The sequence below is a fragment of the Microcebus murinus genome, chromosome 18 (genome assembly GCF_040939455.1).
Source record: "Microcebus murinus isolate Inina chromosome 18, M.murinus_Inina_mat1.0, whole genome shotgun sequence".
Taxonomy (NCBI): Eukaryota; Metazoa; Chordata; class Mammalia; order Primates; family Cheirogaleidae; genus Microcebus; species Microcebus murinus.
This window is the reverse complement of record NC_134121.1, coordinates 6,785,556-6,799,624: the sequence shown is the minus strand read 5'-3', so window position 1 is coordinate 6,799,624 and position 14,069 is coordinate 6,785,556. Positions and strand designations below refer to the sequence as shown.

The window sequence follows — 14,069 nt, the reverse complement described above, 5'->3', positions numbered from 1 at the left end:
GCAGTAGAACAGTGGGTCTTAAAAGAGCTTTAGAGTTTTTAATTCCAGTACTCAGCATAAAGGTTGGAGATTGGCTTAAAACTCTGCCACTGGGAACTCCACAAATATTTACCAGCCGTCCACTTTGCACCAGGCACTGCGTGAGGCCTGGAGAGTGACAGCAGGGACTGGACATGGGCTCTAATTACTGCAGACTGAAACTCGGGGGAGGGGCAGAGGATCGGTGCACTGGGGCTAGTGTAGAAGTCCACAGGTTTGCCACTGGGATGTTGGCCTTGCATTAGGTTCAACCTACAGAAAACAGGTTTGCACCTTGCAGCCTCTTCCCTTTGCATTGTATTTCTCTCACCTCTAATAATTATTTTCTGTGCACCTGACTTGTTTGCTGGGCAGAGGTTAGCAAAGTATAGCCAGCAAGCCAAATCCAGCCTAATTTGGTAAATAAGATTTTATGAGATAAATAGCCATGCCCATTCACTGACACACTGGCCTTGGCTTTGCCTGATTTTGTGCTACAGAGGAAGAGTTGGGTAGTTGGATACCTGCTGTCTGTCACTGCCCTGGCCATCTGTCTGTTCCAGTTCTGGTGAACAATTTTGGCTGGGAAGCAATGTCATACGAGCTTAGGAATCTCTGCAGGGCACCACAGGCTCACTTTGAACAACAAGTGCTAGCGAGTGCTCTTGAATCTTCATTTGGGGCTGGCATGGAGGCCGCGTCCTCCTGGGCTGGGCCGTTTCTCCCTTGCTGCCCCATGTAGTTTCTGATCCATGGCGTCTGGGGAAAGGAAAAGTCCCCGTTCTCTTTCCTTCCATATGGAAACCCCGTCTTGCCTAGGATTCCAGCAGCTCTCTGAGCTTTGAAATCCTAATTCTTAACTTACCAATATTATTGACTGCTGTGTCTTCTTAACCTTGTAATTTTTTTAATTGGTTTTAATCATTCAAGTAGTACATGGATTACATGAAAATATTCTCCTTATTAAAAATAAATCAAATGATAAAGATGGAGTGAAAGGCCTTCTTAACCAAATATTCCTTCATTCCAACTCCAGTTCCTGGGGGTCCCCATTGATGTCAGCTTGACACATCTTTGGCCCTTTTTTCTATGAACACGTAAATGTGCTTGCATGAGGATGTCTCTGTACACATCACATACATAGTTTTTTGGGGTGTGTTTACAGAATGATGACCTGTTGTGTATGCACCTTACTCTTTTCATTGTCTTGGAGATCTTTCAAAGGCTATTCATTTTCTAACCCATGAGTTCTTTCACTGATGCAAAATATCCCATTGTAGGAATATGCCCCTAATTTATTTTCCCTCATGGGAATGATGCTACAATGAATGTCCATATTCATTTCTCTTTGAGAATATGCTGAAGTATTTATCCAGGATACAGTGATTAAATTGTTGAGTCATTGTGTTACAGGCGTTGAAAAATTTAAATATATTCTGCCAAATTGCTGGTCATAAACGGATTCTATTATTATAATTCCTACGAACAGTGTATATAGTTACCTATCACACATTTAGTCTGCTGATATTATGAATTATTTTTTATTTTTGCCAATTTGATGGATAAAAATAGATACCACGTTCCTCTTGGATTTCATGCAAGGACTAGCGAGGTTGAGCACCTTTGAATATGTTCTTTGGCCATTCATATTCCCCTAGCTAATCACATGGCTTTTTAATTTTATATTTAGCTTTTGGATCACTCTGGAATTTAATTTTGTGAGTGATGTGAGCTAGAGATCTGATTTTATGTTTTACCAAATGAACAGCCAACACCACTTATTGTCTGTTGTATTCTTACCCTCTGATTCATACGCTGTGTTTATCATACACTAAATTTACATGCATACCTCCAAAGTCTTGTTTCTGCCCCATTCTTCTATTTTTCTTTCATGACTAATACTGTAGTGTTAGAATTAGTAAAACTTTATAATATAAATATAAGCTTTGTATGTCTACAAGATATTTTATTAATTAATTATATAATTGTGAAAATGTATAATTATTATGTTTTTAATATATAGCATATCATAATGATCATAGAATAGATATATGTTTGCTATCTGGCAGGTGATATCCTGACTCATTGGTTTTACTTGTTTTTCTGGTTTGCATTTGTTTATTTTTCAGTGGCTGTTGTGTTTGGTTCAAAATTTTTCCTGACTATTACTGTTCATTGTCTTTTAGATGAATTTTTGATTCATTTGTGATATTGATTAGGATAGCATTGAATTGGTAGATTATTTTGGATGCAGTTGGCGTCTTTATAACTGAGTGTTTCCCTCCAGGAGCATAGTATGTTTCTGTTTCTTTAGTGCTTCTTTTATGTACTTGAATAAACTTTTTCTGCCTTATTGATGTTTCCCCTTAAAGAACCAGATATTTTTACTAAATTTATTTTCTATACTTTTGCTGTTTCATTAACCTCTGCTTTTTATCAGTATTAAGTCAATTAATTTTGGATTTATTTCATTCTTTTTTTCCTAGCTTCTTGAGTTGAAAGTTTAGTTGACTCGTTTTCAGTATTTTTCTAGTAAATGCACATAAGGGTATACACTTTCCTCTGAGGACGGCTTTGGCCACAGCCCACAAGTTTGACATGTAGTGCTTTCAATACCATTCCTTGCTGAAGAAATATTTACTTTTCATCTTTACTTCTTTATCCAAGAGATTATCTGGAACACTTTTTGAATTTTCAAATTTATTTTGGCTAGTTTGTTTTTAATTTCTAATTTCTGTTTGTCTTTAGTTGTATGTTGTACCTACATCGTTTCTGCTTTCTTTAAGATTTATGGAGATTTTCTTTGTTGCCTAATGTATAGCCAGTCTGTAAGACCATCCCATGTGTCTCTGAAAATAATATATAGTCTTTGTCATTTGGACACAAATTTTTGTATGTCTGTTAGCTTGAATTTGTTAATCTTGTTATGTATAAATAATCTATATCCTTCCTTATCTTTGATCTATCTGATTTATCTATTCTGAGAGAGGAAGCTAAAGCCTTCCACTGTGATCCCAGCTTTATCAATGTCTTCTCTTATTTTGGGTGATTTTGCTTTATACTTTCCCAGGCCATGTTATTATTTGCAAAAAGGTTTGCAACTGTGACTTCTTCACTCGCATGGATCAGGTAACCTGGGGGTAGAGGTCAAGTGAGCTGAATTTTTCCTTTATGGAACAACCCTCTTTAGACACGTTCATCCTTTTAACATAAATTCTGTTTTGTCTGATGGTATTATTACTTTACCTGGTTTCTTTTTGTTAATATTGACCTGGAGCTTCTTTTCAGAATCTTTTTGTTTTCAACTGTTGTTTGTTTTGGTATATCTGTTGTATCAGAATATAGCTAGGATGATTTAATCTAAGATAAAACTCCACATCTTATGAGTGCCTGGAACCCCTTCACGTATATGGCGGTTGGTGTTATTAGGTGGACTTGCTAATTATAGCAAGTGGACTTGCTTGTTATAAGGTGGACTTGCTGCCTTAATGTATGTGTTCTATCTATCATGGGTATGGTGAAAACCACCTTTCTTCTTTGTGTCGCCAGAACCAACCAGAGGGCTTGGCCCGAAACAGTAGGTATTCAACAACTCTTCACTGAATAAAAATGCCCTTGATCCCCTAATTCTGATCTGATTTGAGAATCAACTTGTGACAAAATGACTCAGCTTTTTTGTAATGCACTTGGAACTAAAACTCAGTAATGGGGTTGGAACTAAAATTCAATTTATTGGTGAAAGAAGTTTCAAGAAGTATTTAGTTCCATTATTAAATCTTAGGGGCATTTCCTACTCATGTAGATTAAACATATAAAGATTTAAAATTTTCTCTGTGTGTGCTGTCTGGTTGTAGTTCCTGCTCACAATGACAGTGGAGGTAAAGCCAGAGGCGAATTCTCAGAACTGGAGCAAGAGGTTTAGGGTGTCATCCTCAACAACCATGTTCCTCATGAGAGTGCACAGCGAAGAACGTTTCCCAGCCCAAGTGAATCCCTTTGTTTTTGCTTCAGATTTAGGCCTCAGATTTCTTTGTGTTTCCAGCTGCATCTAGCAGAGTGCTAGATAATTCGTTTACTTAAAAAAAAAATAATATGATGGCAACAGTATCTTTATTGCAAAGTGCTCCTCCGAAAGAACCTCTTTGCTGGATAAAGACAAACAGATTGAATTAAGGTTATGTCGCAATGGAGTCAGGATGGCTCACAACCCATTAGTCATCATTTTCTTGCCTTAATTGACAAAGACATTGAAAAAATAAAAGAAGCGCCTGTTGTGCTGTAGTGGAAGGAGTGCTAGCGTGGAATCCAGGTTCTCCCGAGTTTGGCTGGGTCACTTGGGCTTGGCCAAACATCTCCGGAAATCTCTCTCAGTGCAAAGAAGCTGGGTTATTTGATCTCTCAGGTTTCTTCCAACTCTAAAATGCTTCCGGTCCGTGTCTTGGAAAAATCTTACCTGAAACTGTAGTAACAGTTAACCTCATCAGCACCCTTAAAATTCTGCCATGAGCTACATGCAACTCAAAACTGGTTTATCTTATTCAGTTAGTTATAGACCATCCAGATTTCATGGCCGTGAGTGCTGGGCTGAGCACTGATGTGTGAGAGGAAGCCCTGTAGCTTCTCCAGTGGCTGCTCCCTGAGAGCAGTGCCCGCCCACTGCCATGCGGCACTTGGAAGAAACGACAAGGGCCAGGTGCAGCTCTTCTAGGTAAACCCCGTGGCCGTCCTGCCAGAGTGTGGAATCCAGGTGGTCCCCTCTTCCTTCCTGAAATGGCATGAGTTTGCAGTAGATGGTGAGCTGGAGGGACCACGGGGGACACTCCCTTCTTTGTCTGAATTTCAGTTGGAGGCTCGGAGATCGCAGCTCCACAGAGATGGGGAAGTGGGGGCCTGACCCTATCTGGTGCTTCCTGAGCACGGGCCGCGCCGTGCAGGGCTAGCGGCCACGGTCAGGACCGACCAGGACAAAAGGCGCGCGTGGCCAGGCAGATGGCCATCCGACCCACACAGAGCATACCTTTCTCTGTCAGCGTTTCCTCCATTCCCCGAAAACAATTGGTTTGGGCTCCAGCAGCCACTCCCTCCACCTTTACGTCTCCTCAGGGGATGCAGATATTTTGAACAGTGGTTTTCAACTATTCTTCCTGGCATGCAGGAGTTCTGATAAGCCCTTAACAGGCCCCTGGGCAAGAGGAGGAAAGGCAGTGGGGAGGCCCAGGCCCTCTGTAACACGCATGTTAATGCACACCCATAAGTAACACATTGGCACAAATGCTGGAAGGAAATTCAGTACATTTTAACTTGAGTTTAACCCCTCATGGTAAGACTGTAGATATTTTCTTACAGCCCTTTCCTAAAATGTCCACAATTAAACATGCATTATATATGTGTGTGTATGTATGTATTTTTTTTCCTCCCAAAGAAACTGTGAAATGAAGAATGTCTTTCTAGAGGCAAAAGTGAATAGTCTGAGCTCTGCCGGGGAGGGGAGGCCTCTGCCGCCGCATGCAGAGCCCCGGCCGTGGCCGGCTTTCCTAACCGTGTGATCTCCCCCCAGAATGGCTGCAGTCTGTCCAGGCCACCATGATCCTGTCCGTCATCTTCAGCGTTCTGTCCCTGTTCCTGTTCTTCTGCCAGCTCTTCACTCTCACCAAAGGGGGCCGGTTCTACATCACTGGAATCTTCCAGATCCTTGCTGGTAAGTTGTGGGTGGGACAGTCCGTGTGGCAGCGCGGCGTGTCACAGCCTGCAGAATGATTAGTTTAGTAGAAGGATGTCGCCCCAGAGAGACTGGTGTTTGTGAGTCTGCCCGTTGGACGCTTTTCATAAAGTGCAGGTGTGTGAGTGTGTGTGTGTGTGTGTGTGTGTGTGTGTGTGAGTGTGTGTGTGTGTGTGTGTGTGTGTGAGTGTGTGAGTGTGTGTGTGTGTGTGAGTGTGTGTGTGTGTGTGTGTGTGTGAGTGTGTGTGAGTGTGTGTGAGTGTGTGTGTGTGAGTGTGTGTGTGTGTGTGTGAGTGTGTGTGTGTGTGAGTGTGTGTGTGTGTGTGAGTGTGTGAGTGTGTGTGTGTGAGTGTGTGAGTGTGTGTGTGTGTGTGTGTGTGTGTGTGTGTGTGAGAGTGTGTGTGAGTGTGTGTGAGTGTGTGTGTGAGTGTGTGTGTGTGTGTGAGTGTGTGAGTGTGTGTGTGTGAGTGTGTGTGTGTGTGAGTGTGTGAGTGTGTGTGTGTGAGTGTGTGTGAGTGTGTGTGAGTGTGTGAGTGTGTGTGTGTGTGTGTGTGAGTGTGTGTGTGTGTGTACAGGTGTCTTAGAATTGGGAGCTCTGCACTTCTCCCTGGGATGAGGCGCGTGTGGAAGAGGCTGAGAGGCTCTGGAGGGAAGGTCCCCACCCAAGCCTGATGTCTCATCAGTAATGAAGCTAAACCTGGACACATAATCAGAGGTAAATACTGAGGATTTCAGTAGAGCAAAGGCCAAGTTTGAGTGCTGTTGCCTGTAGATCAGATGATGCCCAAGAAACCTTCTCTGCCTCAGTGTAGAACATGGCCCTCGTGTGCTGAGAGCTGCCACATGTGTCTTCTGTCTGTGTCTTCTGCCTGTGGGTTGTGACACAGGGACACTGATAAATTCTTGCCCTTGTTTAGTTCTGATGGGCTTTGATTTACTCTTGTCCTCTCTGGTGTCTTCCTTTGCACTCCTGGGTAGCATGCCATCATTTCCAAACATGACAACACACGAAAGGTCTCCTTCATCTCCTCCTAAACTGTCTTCAGGGTCCCTCTTTGGACAGGCTATTCGGACGCTCGCTGTCTCCGGATTCTGGCCAGCGTCCTGCTTCTTTGGCTCTTCCTCTCCTCCCCCGCCACGCCCCGGCCGTGGACTGCCGGCTGAGTCGGCAGGGCACTGGAGAGAAGTAAGAGGCAGCTACTGTGGTGGACTCTGTGGTCCAAGTTCATAAATCACAAGCTCTGGGCACGGGGAGAGGTTCTGGATTCTGGCCCCTGAGGAGGCAGAGGACACAGCGTCTCTTGTTTTAGTTGGCTGTCAGACGCCCGTGGCGCCGTGTCACCACCCTGTGCTCAGGGGCAGGCACTGGAAGCTGAGAGCAGCCGCACGCGCTTGCCGCCCGGATGGGCAGATACGATGCCGTGCACGGGGCTGCCCGGGAGGACACAGCCCCAGGTGAATGTTGGTGACATTTTCTAGAAGCCAGAGAATTACCCTTTCCTGGAAAAAGGAAGTTAAATGGAAGAGCCACTCCTCATTAAACACTTAAACACAACATTTCAATGTTCATGGTTTGGGGATTTTAAAGCCAAATGGAGCTTTGCTACGTGCCCAGGTTTCATTACACCAAGCCCAAGCTCCTGCATTGCTGCCAGCTCTGTCAAGTGACGAGGTATGCGGCGAGATGCCATCTCGAGCCACGTTGAAGTGAAGCGCTGCGCTCCACTTCCAGATGTGATAAAGCTGTGATGCACTCTGGGGTTTCTTGTTTTGCTCACTCATGGTTTGAGGTCAGATCGAATGACGGTCGTGGCCATTGCATCAGTGACTGCGTCCTCTAGATAATATTTTTATGGGCTTACGGACCAGAAGTTTTATAGCATGTTTATAGTTAATCCACACAAGCTTGTTATTTTATTGGTGAATAAACTGAGCCCAGGAGAGGTAAATGAAGGCCCAGGTCACCCAGCTCATGGGGCGACTGAGGGCTTGCACCTCCACACAATGCGCCTTGAATATGGCTGGGCAACTCTCCTCATATTTAGAGACACAGACTCCACCAAAAATTTTAAAGAACACAACATCCAAGGCAGAAGGCTTTTTTTTATGTTGTCTTCATTGGGACTGGCTGCCCTCATCGGAGGGACAGTGCAGATCCGCGCCGGGCATTGTTCTGAAGCCCCGAGGGTCTGCGGCGAGCACAGCCTGGCCCGCCCGGCTCGGCACCCTGACGGCGGGCACCCAGGGGCCTCAGGCGCCGTCGAAGGAGCAATAGGCAGCACCGTCATCTTCATTCTTCCCGCCGAGATATTTCAGCTTTAAATTCTCAAATACTGTCTTCTTAACAACATTTTAGGCCAAAACTCAGCTCAGAGATAACAACTGTCAAGTCACACAAGTAGCTGCAATGGTGTCTGTTAGAATATTTCAGTTCAGCCAAACTCTCTTAGGCATCGAGATTTTCTCATCTTCCAAAATGCATTTACTAATTTATACTCGCTGTATATATGCTGTGATTCCGCTCTGAACTGAGGCAAGTGTTTGGAACTGTGCTGTCTCTGAAGGGAAAGCACATGATCCCTGCTTTCCTATCCCCTTTCACATCTAGCTGCTAATCTCTGGCCAGACCTAGTTTTCAGCTATCAGCTGGTTTGAATAGGAAGTTATCTTGAATTAGACAGGAGCTAAAATAACAGTGTAATTTACAAGTCCCGAAAATGTTCTGTCCTTTGTTGTCAACCCCAGTACAAATGATCTGAAAGGCAGGCCCTAGGAACCCCCGCTCTCTGGAATATTGCATTTGAAATGGCTGCAGGGTCTTTCTGCTAAAGCTCAGAACTGAAAGAGTTAGCAACTCTACTTAGAGATCCTGACTCCTTTAGCATGTGACAGTTCTAAACCAACTGTGTCATGTTGTTTCCCAACTCAGGGACTATTAAGGAGCTAGTAACTAGAAAGCAAATTAGGATAGGGTTGTTGGAGACTAGAAGTAGTGAAAACCTGGGAAGGGACAATTTAACATCAAGGAAGAAGTCAGAAAAGCTAAAACAAAACAAAAGAAATAATAAAGAAAGGCAGGAGGGGAGGAAGGAAAGAAAGAAGAAGAAAGTAGCCCCACCATCACAGGATGTCAGATCTAAGAGTGTGCCTTCCACAGTACCTAGTGTCCATGGAGGACAAGTGCACTTTAAGTGGAAACCCCCAGAATCTCTGCTGAGTCACCCAAGTGGCTGTTACAGGCTGACTTATCTCTGCACTGGCTTCCCTTTGGGCGCCCAGCTGTGGTCTTTACAGGGCATGCACGTGAGCTTTGCAGGAAAGGCAGGTGCAAAGGTGTGCTGGGCTCTGGGGTTGAGGAGCTGTCTCCGGCTCCCTGCCCTACATTGCAGCTCTGTGTGTGGCGAGAGGTCTCCCTGGTTTGCCAGTCGTCCCTTCTCCAGTTAGCACAAGGCTCAGTGAAGAACCGTCTTGCCTTGATTACACGCTTCCCTTGGGTTGGCTGCTGCCCGGATGTGCACGCCTTCCTCCAGTGCCGTGCTTTCCAGCCTGAGCTGCATATCGGAATCATCTGGGATGCTTTTTGGAAAAAATGCCGGTGCTCAGGCCTCACCTCTGGAGGGTCTCGTTGAGCTCTGGGGCCGCTCCCTGGGTGATTCTGATGTGCGTCCAGGGCTGGGAACCACTGGGGTAGCCATTGAGCCGCCCCTAGTCCCACTATGAAGTGTTCCAGGACAACTCCGTCGCAGACAACTCATCCCATCCATTCTAGACCTCCTTCTCAGAGAAGGAACATCCTGGTCCTGTATCTGGATTTCAGAGCTATTCTTACTTTCAGAACCTATGGCCACCTGTTTCCGGACGCAGTTATCCTCGCCTCAACTCTGAGGGCCTGGTTACACCCGATGGGAAAACATCAAGGAATTCGTACAGATGGAGACCTAGAAAGAAAGTTTTGCATGTTTTGATTTATTTCCCTACTAAGATCCAGCAAGAATGCCCCGAATAACTACCTGTTGGATGACTAGATAATTGTGTTTCCGGGGAGGAACCAGACGCAGGTCAAATGTGTAGCTCCATTTGAGCAGAAAAGATAGTAGTGGGGACTTTTGAGTGAGGTTCACTTTTTAAATTTACTTTGTTTCATTTTGGTTTTGTAGACAGATCACTACAGTTACAGGCATTTAGAATAAAAGAATTTGGGGGGATTAATAAAAGCAGTGTCCCTGTGTCCGGAGATTGAACCGTGGCTTGCGTTGGACACCATTCAGCAGCCTTCGTGGGAGGGAGTCACGCTGGATGTGTCAGCGCTGTGCCCAGAGCAGCATCTAGAACAGTGCCTGCATGCAGTAGGCACTCATTACATGCTTACTGAACCGGCGGGAATGGAGATGATAAGGAGGTAGCGGGAATTCCCGGGGCTCCCTTTGCCTTTGGGTGCTCCCTTCCAAGGGTCCGTGCTCTACCCGCTCACTCGGGGTTGCCGTTGCCGTTAGAGGGGCTTGGCCGGAGACCTGCTCTTCGCAAGGGCCCTGGGAGGACGTCCAGGGAGTTGCTGCAAGCCCAGCCATGCAGGAACAGGTAGAGGCTCTTGTGAGCTGCAGGCCCAGCACCTGCTTGCAGTGTGGACAGGGTCAGTGCCCTGCCACTCACGGCGGGCCTCCACGCCCAGACTCGCGCCCCTCCCAGGGGGTCCAGGTCACTGCTGAAGCGCAGATTGCTCATCTGCGGGAGGCAGAGCGTCTGCCTGCGTGTCGGGGCCTCGCTTGCCTCACCAGGGGGACCTTGATGACGCATCTCCACCCACTGGCTGCCGAGAAAGTGAGTCAGGATCCACTTATTGGGAAGGATTTTTGGCTTTGGGAGACAACTATTGCATGACACTAACTGCCCTGGGCTGCAGACAGAGGGTACCCAGCCAAAGAATTTCGTTCTTCCTATATCTCAGGGTGCATCTGTTGCTTTACCTACATGGCCTTGTGCTCCCTCTACGGCACCGGAGTGCTGACAGCAGCAGTGACAGTGCCGGTGCTCTCTCTGGCGTTGTGGGTATCCAAGTGCATTGCGTATGCAGTTAAGCCTAGAGTTGTCCGATCCTCTGCTAGGCGAAAGCCATGTGCGTTAAGCTGCTTGGTCGTCACTGCGCTTGTGTATCCTGCCTCTCTCTGTCCTCTTGGTCAAGGATAGAGCCCGATGTTTCCTCTTTGCCAGTGAGGTCAGGGTCCAGTCAGCTACCGAGGCAGTTTTCACCCCAGGTAGGCATTGTCCTGCCCTGTTGGCGCCCTCGCAACCCCTCGCTCTCTGCCACGCCGTCTCCCCTTCGATAGCCCTGCCCTCGCCAGGGAGGTCAGACAGAACCCGAGAGACAACCTCAGTGTGTCTCAGAGACGAGAATTAGCACGCTGTGGCGGCGAGCCGTGGAGCAGCAGGGCAAGATATCCGAGGGTCCCCAAGCCCGTGGCAAATACGGTGTGTCCCAGCACATCGGCCTGCTGTGCTCGCAAACAGCAGCTCGCCAGCTTGGTTCCCTCCCACGGGGACATCGTTACTGCTGCCTGAGCCCGAGTAGGTGGCGGTCCTGGATCCCATCCCTCTGTAGTCCCAAGACTATTGTGTGGCTTTGTCCACAGGGCCCACCCAGTGGGAGTTTTCTCCTGAGTTGCAGAAGGACAATCTTATCAGGGCGGTTAATGTGACATATTCCCACTTCTGCACTTTGTTCAAACAAAGTTGCAGTGTCCAGTAAAACAGCAGCCCAAATGGCAGTGTGGGTTAGGTGTGGGTGGTCCGGGGGGCATTCGGAGCTTTGGAACCACATGAATCCCACACGGCGCGCTGGGCTTATAATAGGGTCACTCACAGCTTCTCAAAGGCCTTGTTTTCAGAAGGGAACAGACTGGGCTTTGTGCGGCTCCCGGCTGGGGCGCTGACATCACCAGACCCCTCCCTGCGGGACGCTGACTGCCATGTGGGCTTGAGCCGCCACTTCGAGCGTGGCTGCCCCACAAGGCCCGAGGTGGAGCCCTTCCTTCTCTCTCACACCAAAGGACTGCGTTGGTGGGCCAGGAAGGTGGCCTGACCTACCTGTGCATCCGACCCCCGTCGGTCCCCGATTGGTCCTCAGACCTCAGCCTGGGGGCACCCAGTGAAATGGAGTTTGCCCTCCACAGTCTGGCTCCTCTGAAGCCTGCTTCCCCCCATCCTGTCTCCGTCCTCCCGTTTCCTCCTCGCCTCCCTGTCCTCCTCCACACGTTCCTCCGTCTGCCCAGCAGTGCCCACGGGCATGGTGTGCTCCACGTCTTACGGCAGCCCTGCCAGGGGCTCTGGAGCGCCGCGGTCTGCGGGACACCAGTGCTCTGGCTGTGGCCCGACCCTGGTAACTGTGGCGCGTTGCGTGCCCACGGTTTGGGTAAGGCCCCACTCATTCGCAGAGGGGTTCACGGGTTTCCAGGGGCTCCGCACCCAACCACTCTTGGAAGGAGACAGCTGTCTTGTCTAGCAACCTGAACGCTTGCTGGTCACCTCATGTGGCCTGGGGAGTGGCGATGGTTCAGGAAGGAAGAGTGGAGCAGAAAATGTGAAAAGCCCCCCAGAGATCATGGCCCGGACGGCCACGGTTGGAGGTGGAGAGCAAGTTGCAGTCCTTGCTGCTACACTTCCCAGCCGCCTCCTCTCAATTCGGGATCTGGAAGCAGATTCCTTCCAGAGTTGGAAACATGCTTCCTGCACGTGCTGTCAGCGCGGGGTGGCGGGGCGGGGTTGGGGGCGCCCGCCGGGAACTCTCCCTCACCCAGCTGTCCCTCTCCTTCCCCAGGTCTGTGCGTGATGAGCGCAGCGGCCATCTACACCGTGCGGCACCCGGAGTGGCACCTCAACTCCGACTACTCCTACGGCTTTGCCTACATCCTGGCCTGGGTGGCCTTCCCCCTGGCCCTGCTCAGCGGCGTCGTCTACGTGATCTTGCGGAAACGCGAATGAGGCGCCCGGACGGTCGGTCTGAGGCTCTGAGCGTACACAGGGGAGGGAGGAAGGAAACCAGAAAACAGAAAAAAGAGCTAGCCAAAAATCCCAAACTCAAACCAAACCAAATAGAAGCAGTTGTGGGGGGTGCTGTTGACTGAAGATGTATATAATACCTACGGTTTATAAAACCTATTTATAACACTTTTTACATATGTGTACATAGTATCGTTTGCTTTTCATGTTGACCATCAGCCTCGGGTTGAACCTTAAAGACGTAGCTAAGGGACTTTACATCCTAACAGTATAATCACGCTCAGTATTTTTGTTTTTGTTCTTGTTGCCCACAAACAAAAGAACTCCGTCTCGCCCCTCCCCTTTCATCTGAAAGAAGATGCCTCCCTCCCAGTCCACCTCACGTAGGAAACCAAAGTGGGGGTGCGCCCGCCTGGCCAGCAGCCCTGCCACTGCGGGCGACCCGTGCACTCAACAGAAACACCCGCTGCCTAGAGCTCCGTGTGAGCCTTGCACACGCACAGACCAAGTGCCCAAACTGGAGCCCTCGGCAAAAACACGGCTGTGGCTTTAGGGTACTCGCCCTCGCAGGTGGGGTGTCTCGGTCACGCGTCTAAATGAGAAATCAGTGACAACAAATCTGTGAAATGGTGCTATGGAATTGCCATTCCTTATTATCACTAATCATCTAAACGACTCACTGGAAATTCAATTAACGATTTTACAACGTAAAATAGAATGGAGACCTGAATAATTCCGTGTAATATAAATGGTTTATAACTGCTTTTGTACCTAGCTAGGCTGCTATTATTGCCATAATGAGTAAATCATAAAGCCTTCTTCACGCCTGCATTTTTTTCTTACGGTCAGAGCATCAGGACAAGTGTCTAGACGCCTTGGGACTGTGAGTTCCCAGAGCTCGGCTAGATCTAGGCTGTTCTGTGCCTCCAAGGACTGTCTGGCAATGACTCGTATTGGCCACCAACTGTAGATGTATATACGGTGCCCTTCTGATGCTAAGACTCCAGACCTTTGTTTTTGCTTTGCTTTTTCTGATTTTATACCAACTGTGTGGACTAAGATGCATTAAAATAAACGTCAGAGTAACTTACTGATCTCTCTTGGGTTTTTGTGGGGACCTGCGCACGGGTACAGGTGCGTGTCAGGGTCGGGTGAAGAGTGGAAAGCAAAGCTGAGCTGGTGGTCTGGACTGCAGGATGGTCTAAGGGACTGAAATCATAGCTGCTTTGCAGGCCACAGGGAGCATGTGACACCTTCCGACATCTGCAAATGTCTGCTAACTGGAGAGAGTTGGGGATGGTAGCCGAAACAGAAGCTGGGGGTGGACTGGAAGGGACTG

The 14,069-nt window shown here is 48.0% G+C and overlaps 1 protein-coding gene across 3 annotated transcripts in view; it reads left to right on the top strand.

Annotated features, from left to right (window-relative positions):
• The window catches only part of PMP22 (peripheral myelin protein 22), a 28,457-nt gene extending 14,641 nt beyond the window's left edge, over positions 1-13,816 (top strand). For all 3 annotated transcript variants that reach the window (XM_075994040.1, XM_012747962.2, XM_012747963.3), the window contains exons 4-5: positions 5,576-5,716; positions 12,549-13,816. In XM_075994040.1, coding sequence (XP_075850155.1) covers positions 5,576-5,716; positions 12,549-12,712 — 305 coding nt within the window. In that variant the 3' untranslated portion in view covers positions 12,713-13,816. The remainder of the gene's footprint in view (positions 1-5,575; positions 5,717-12,548) is intronic.
• Positions 13,817-14,069: the final 253 nt, after the last annotated feature.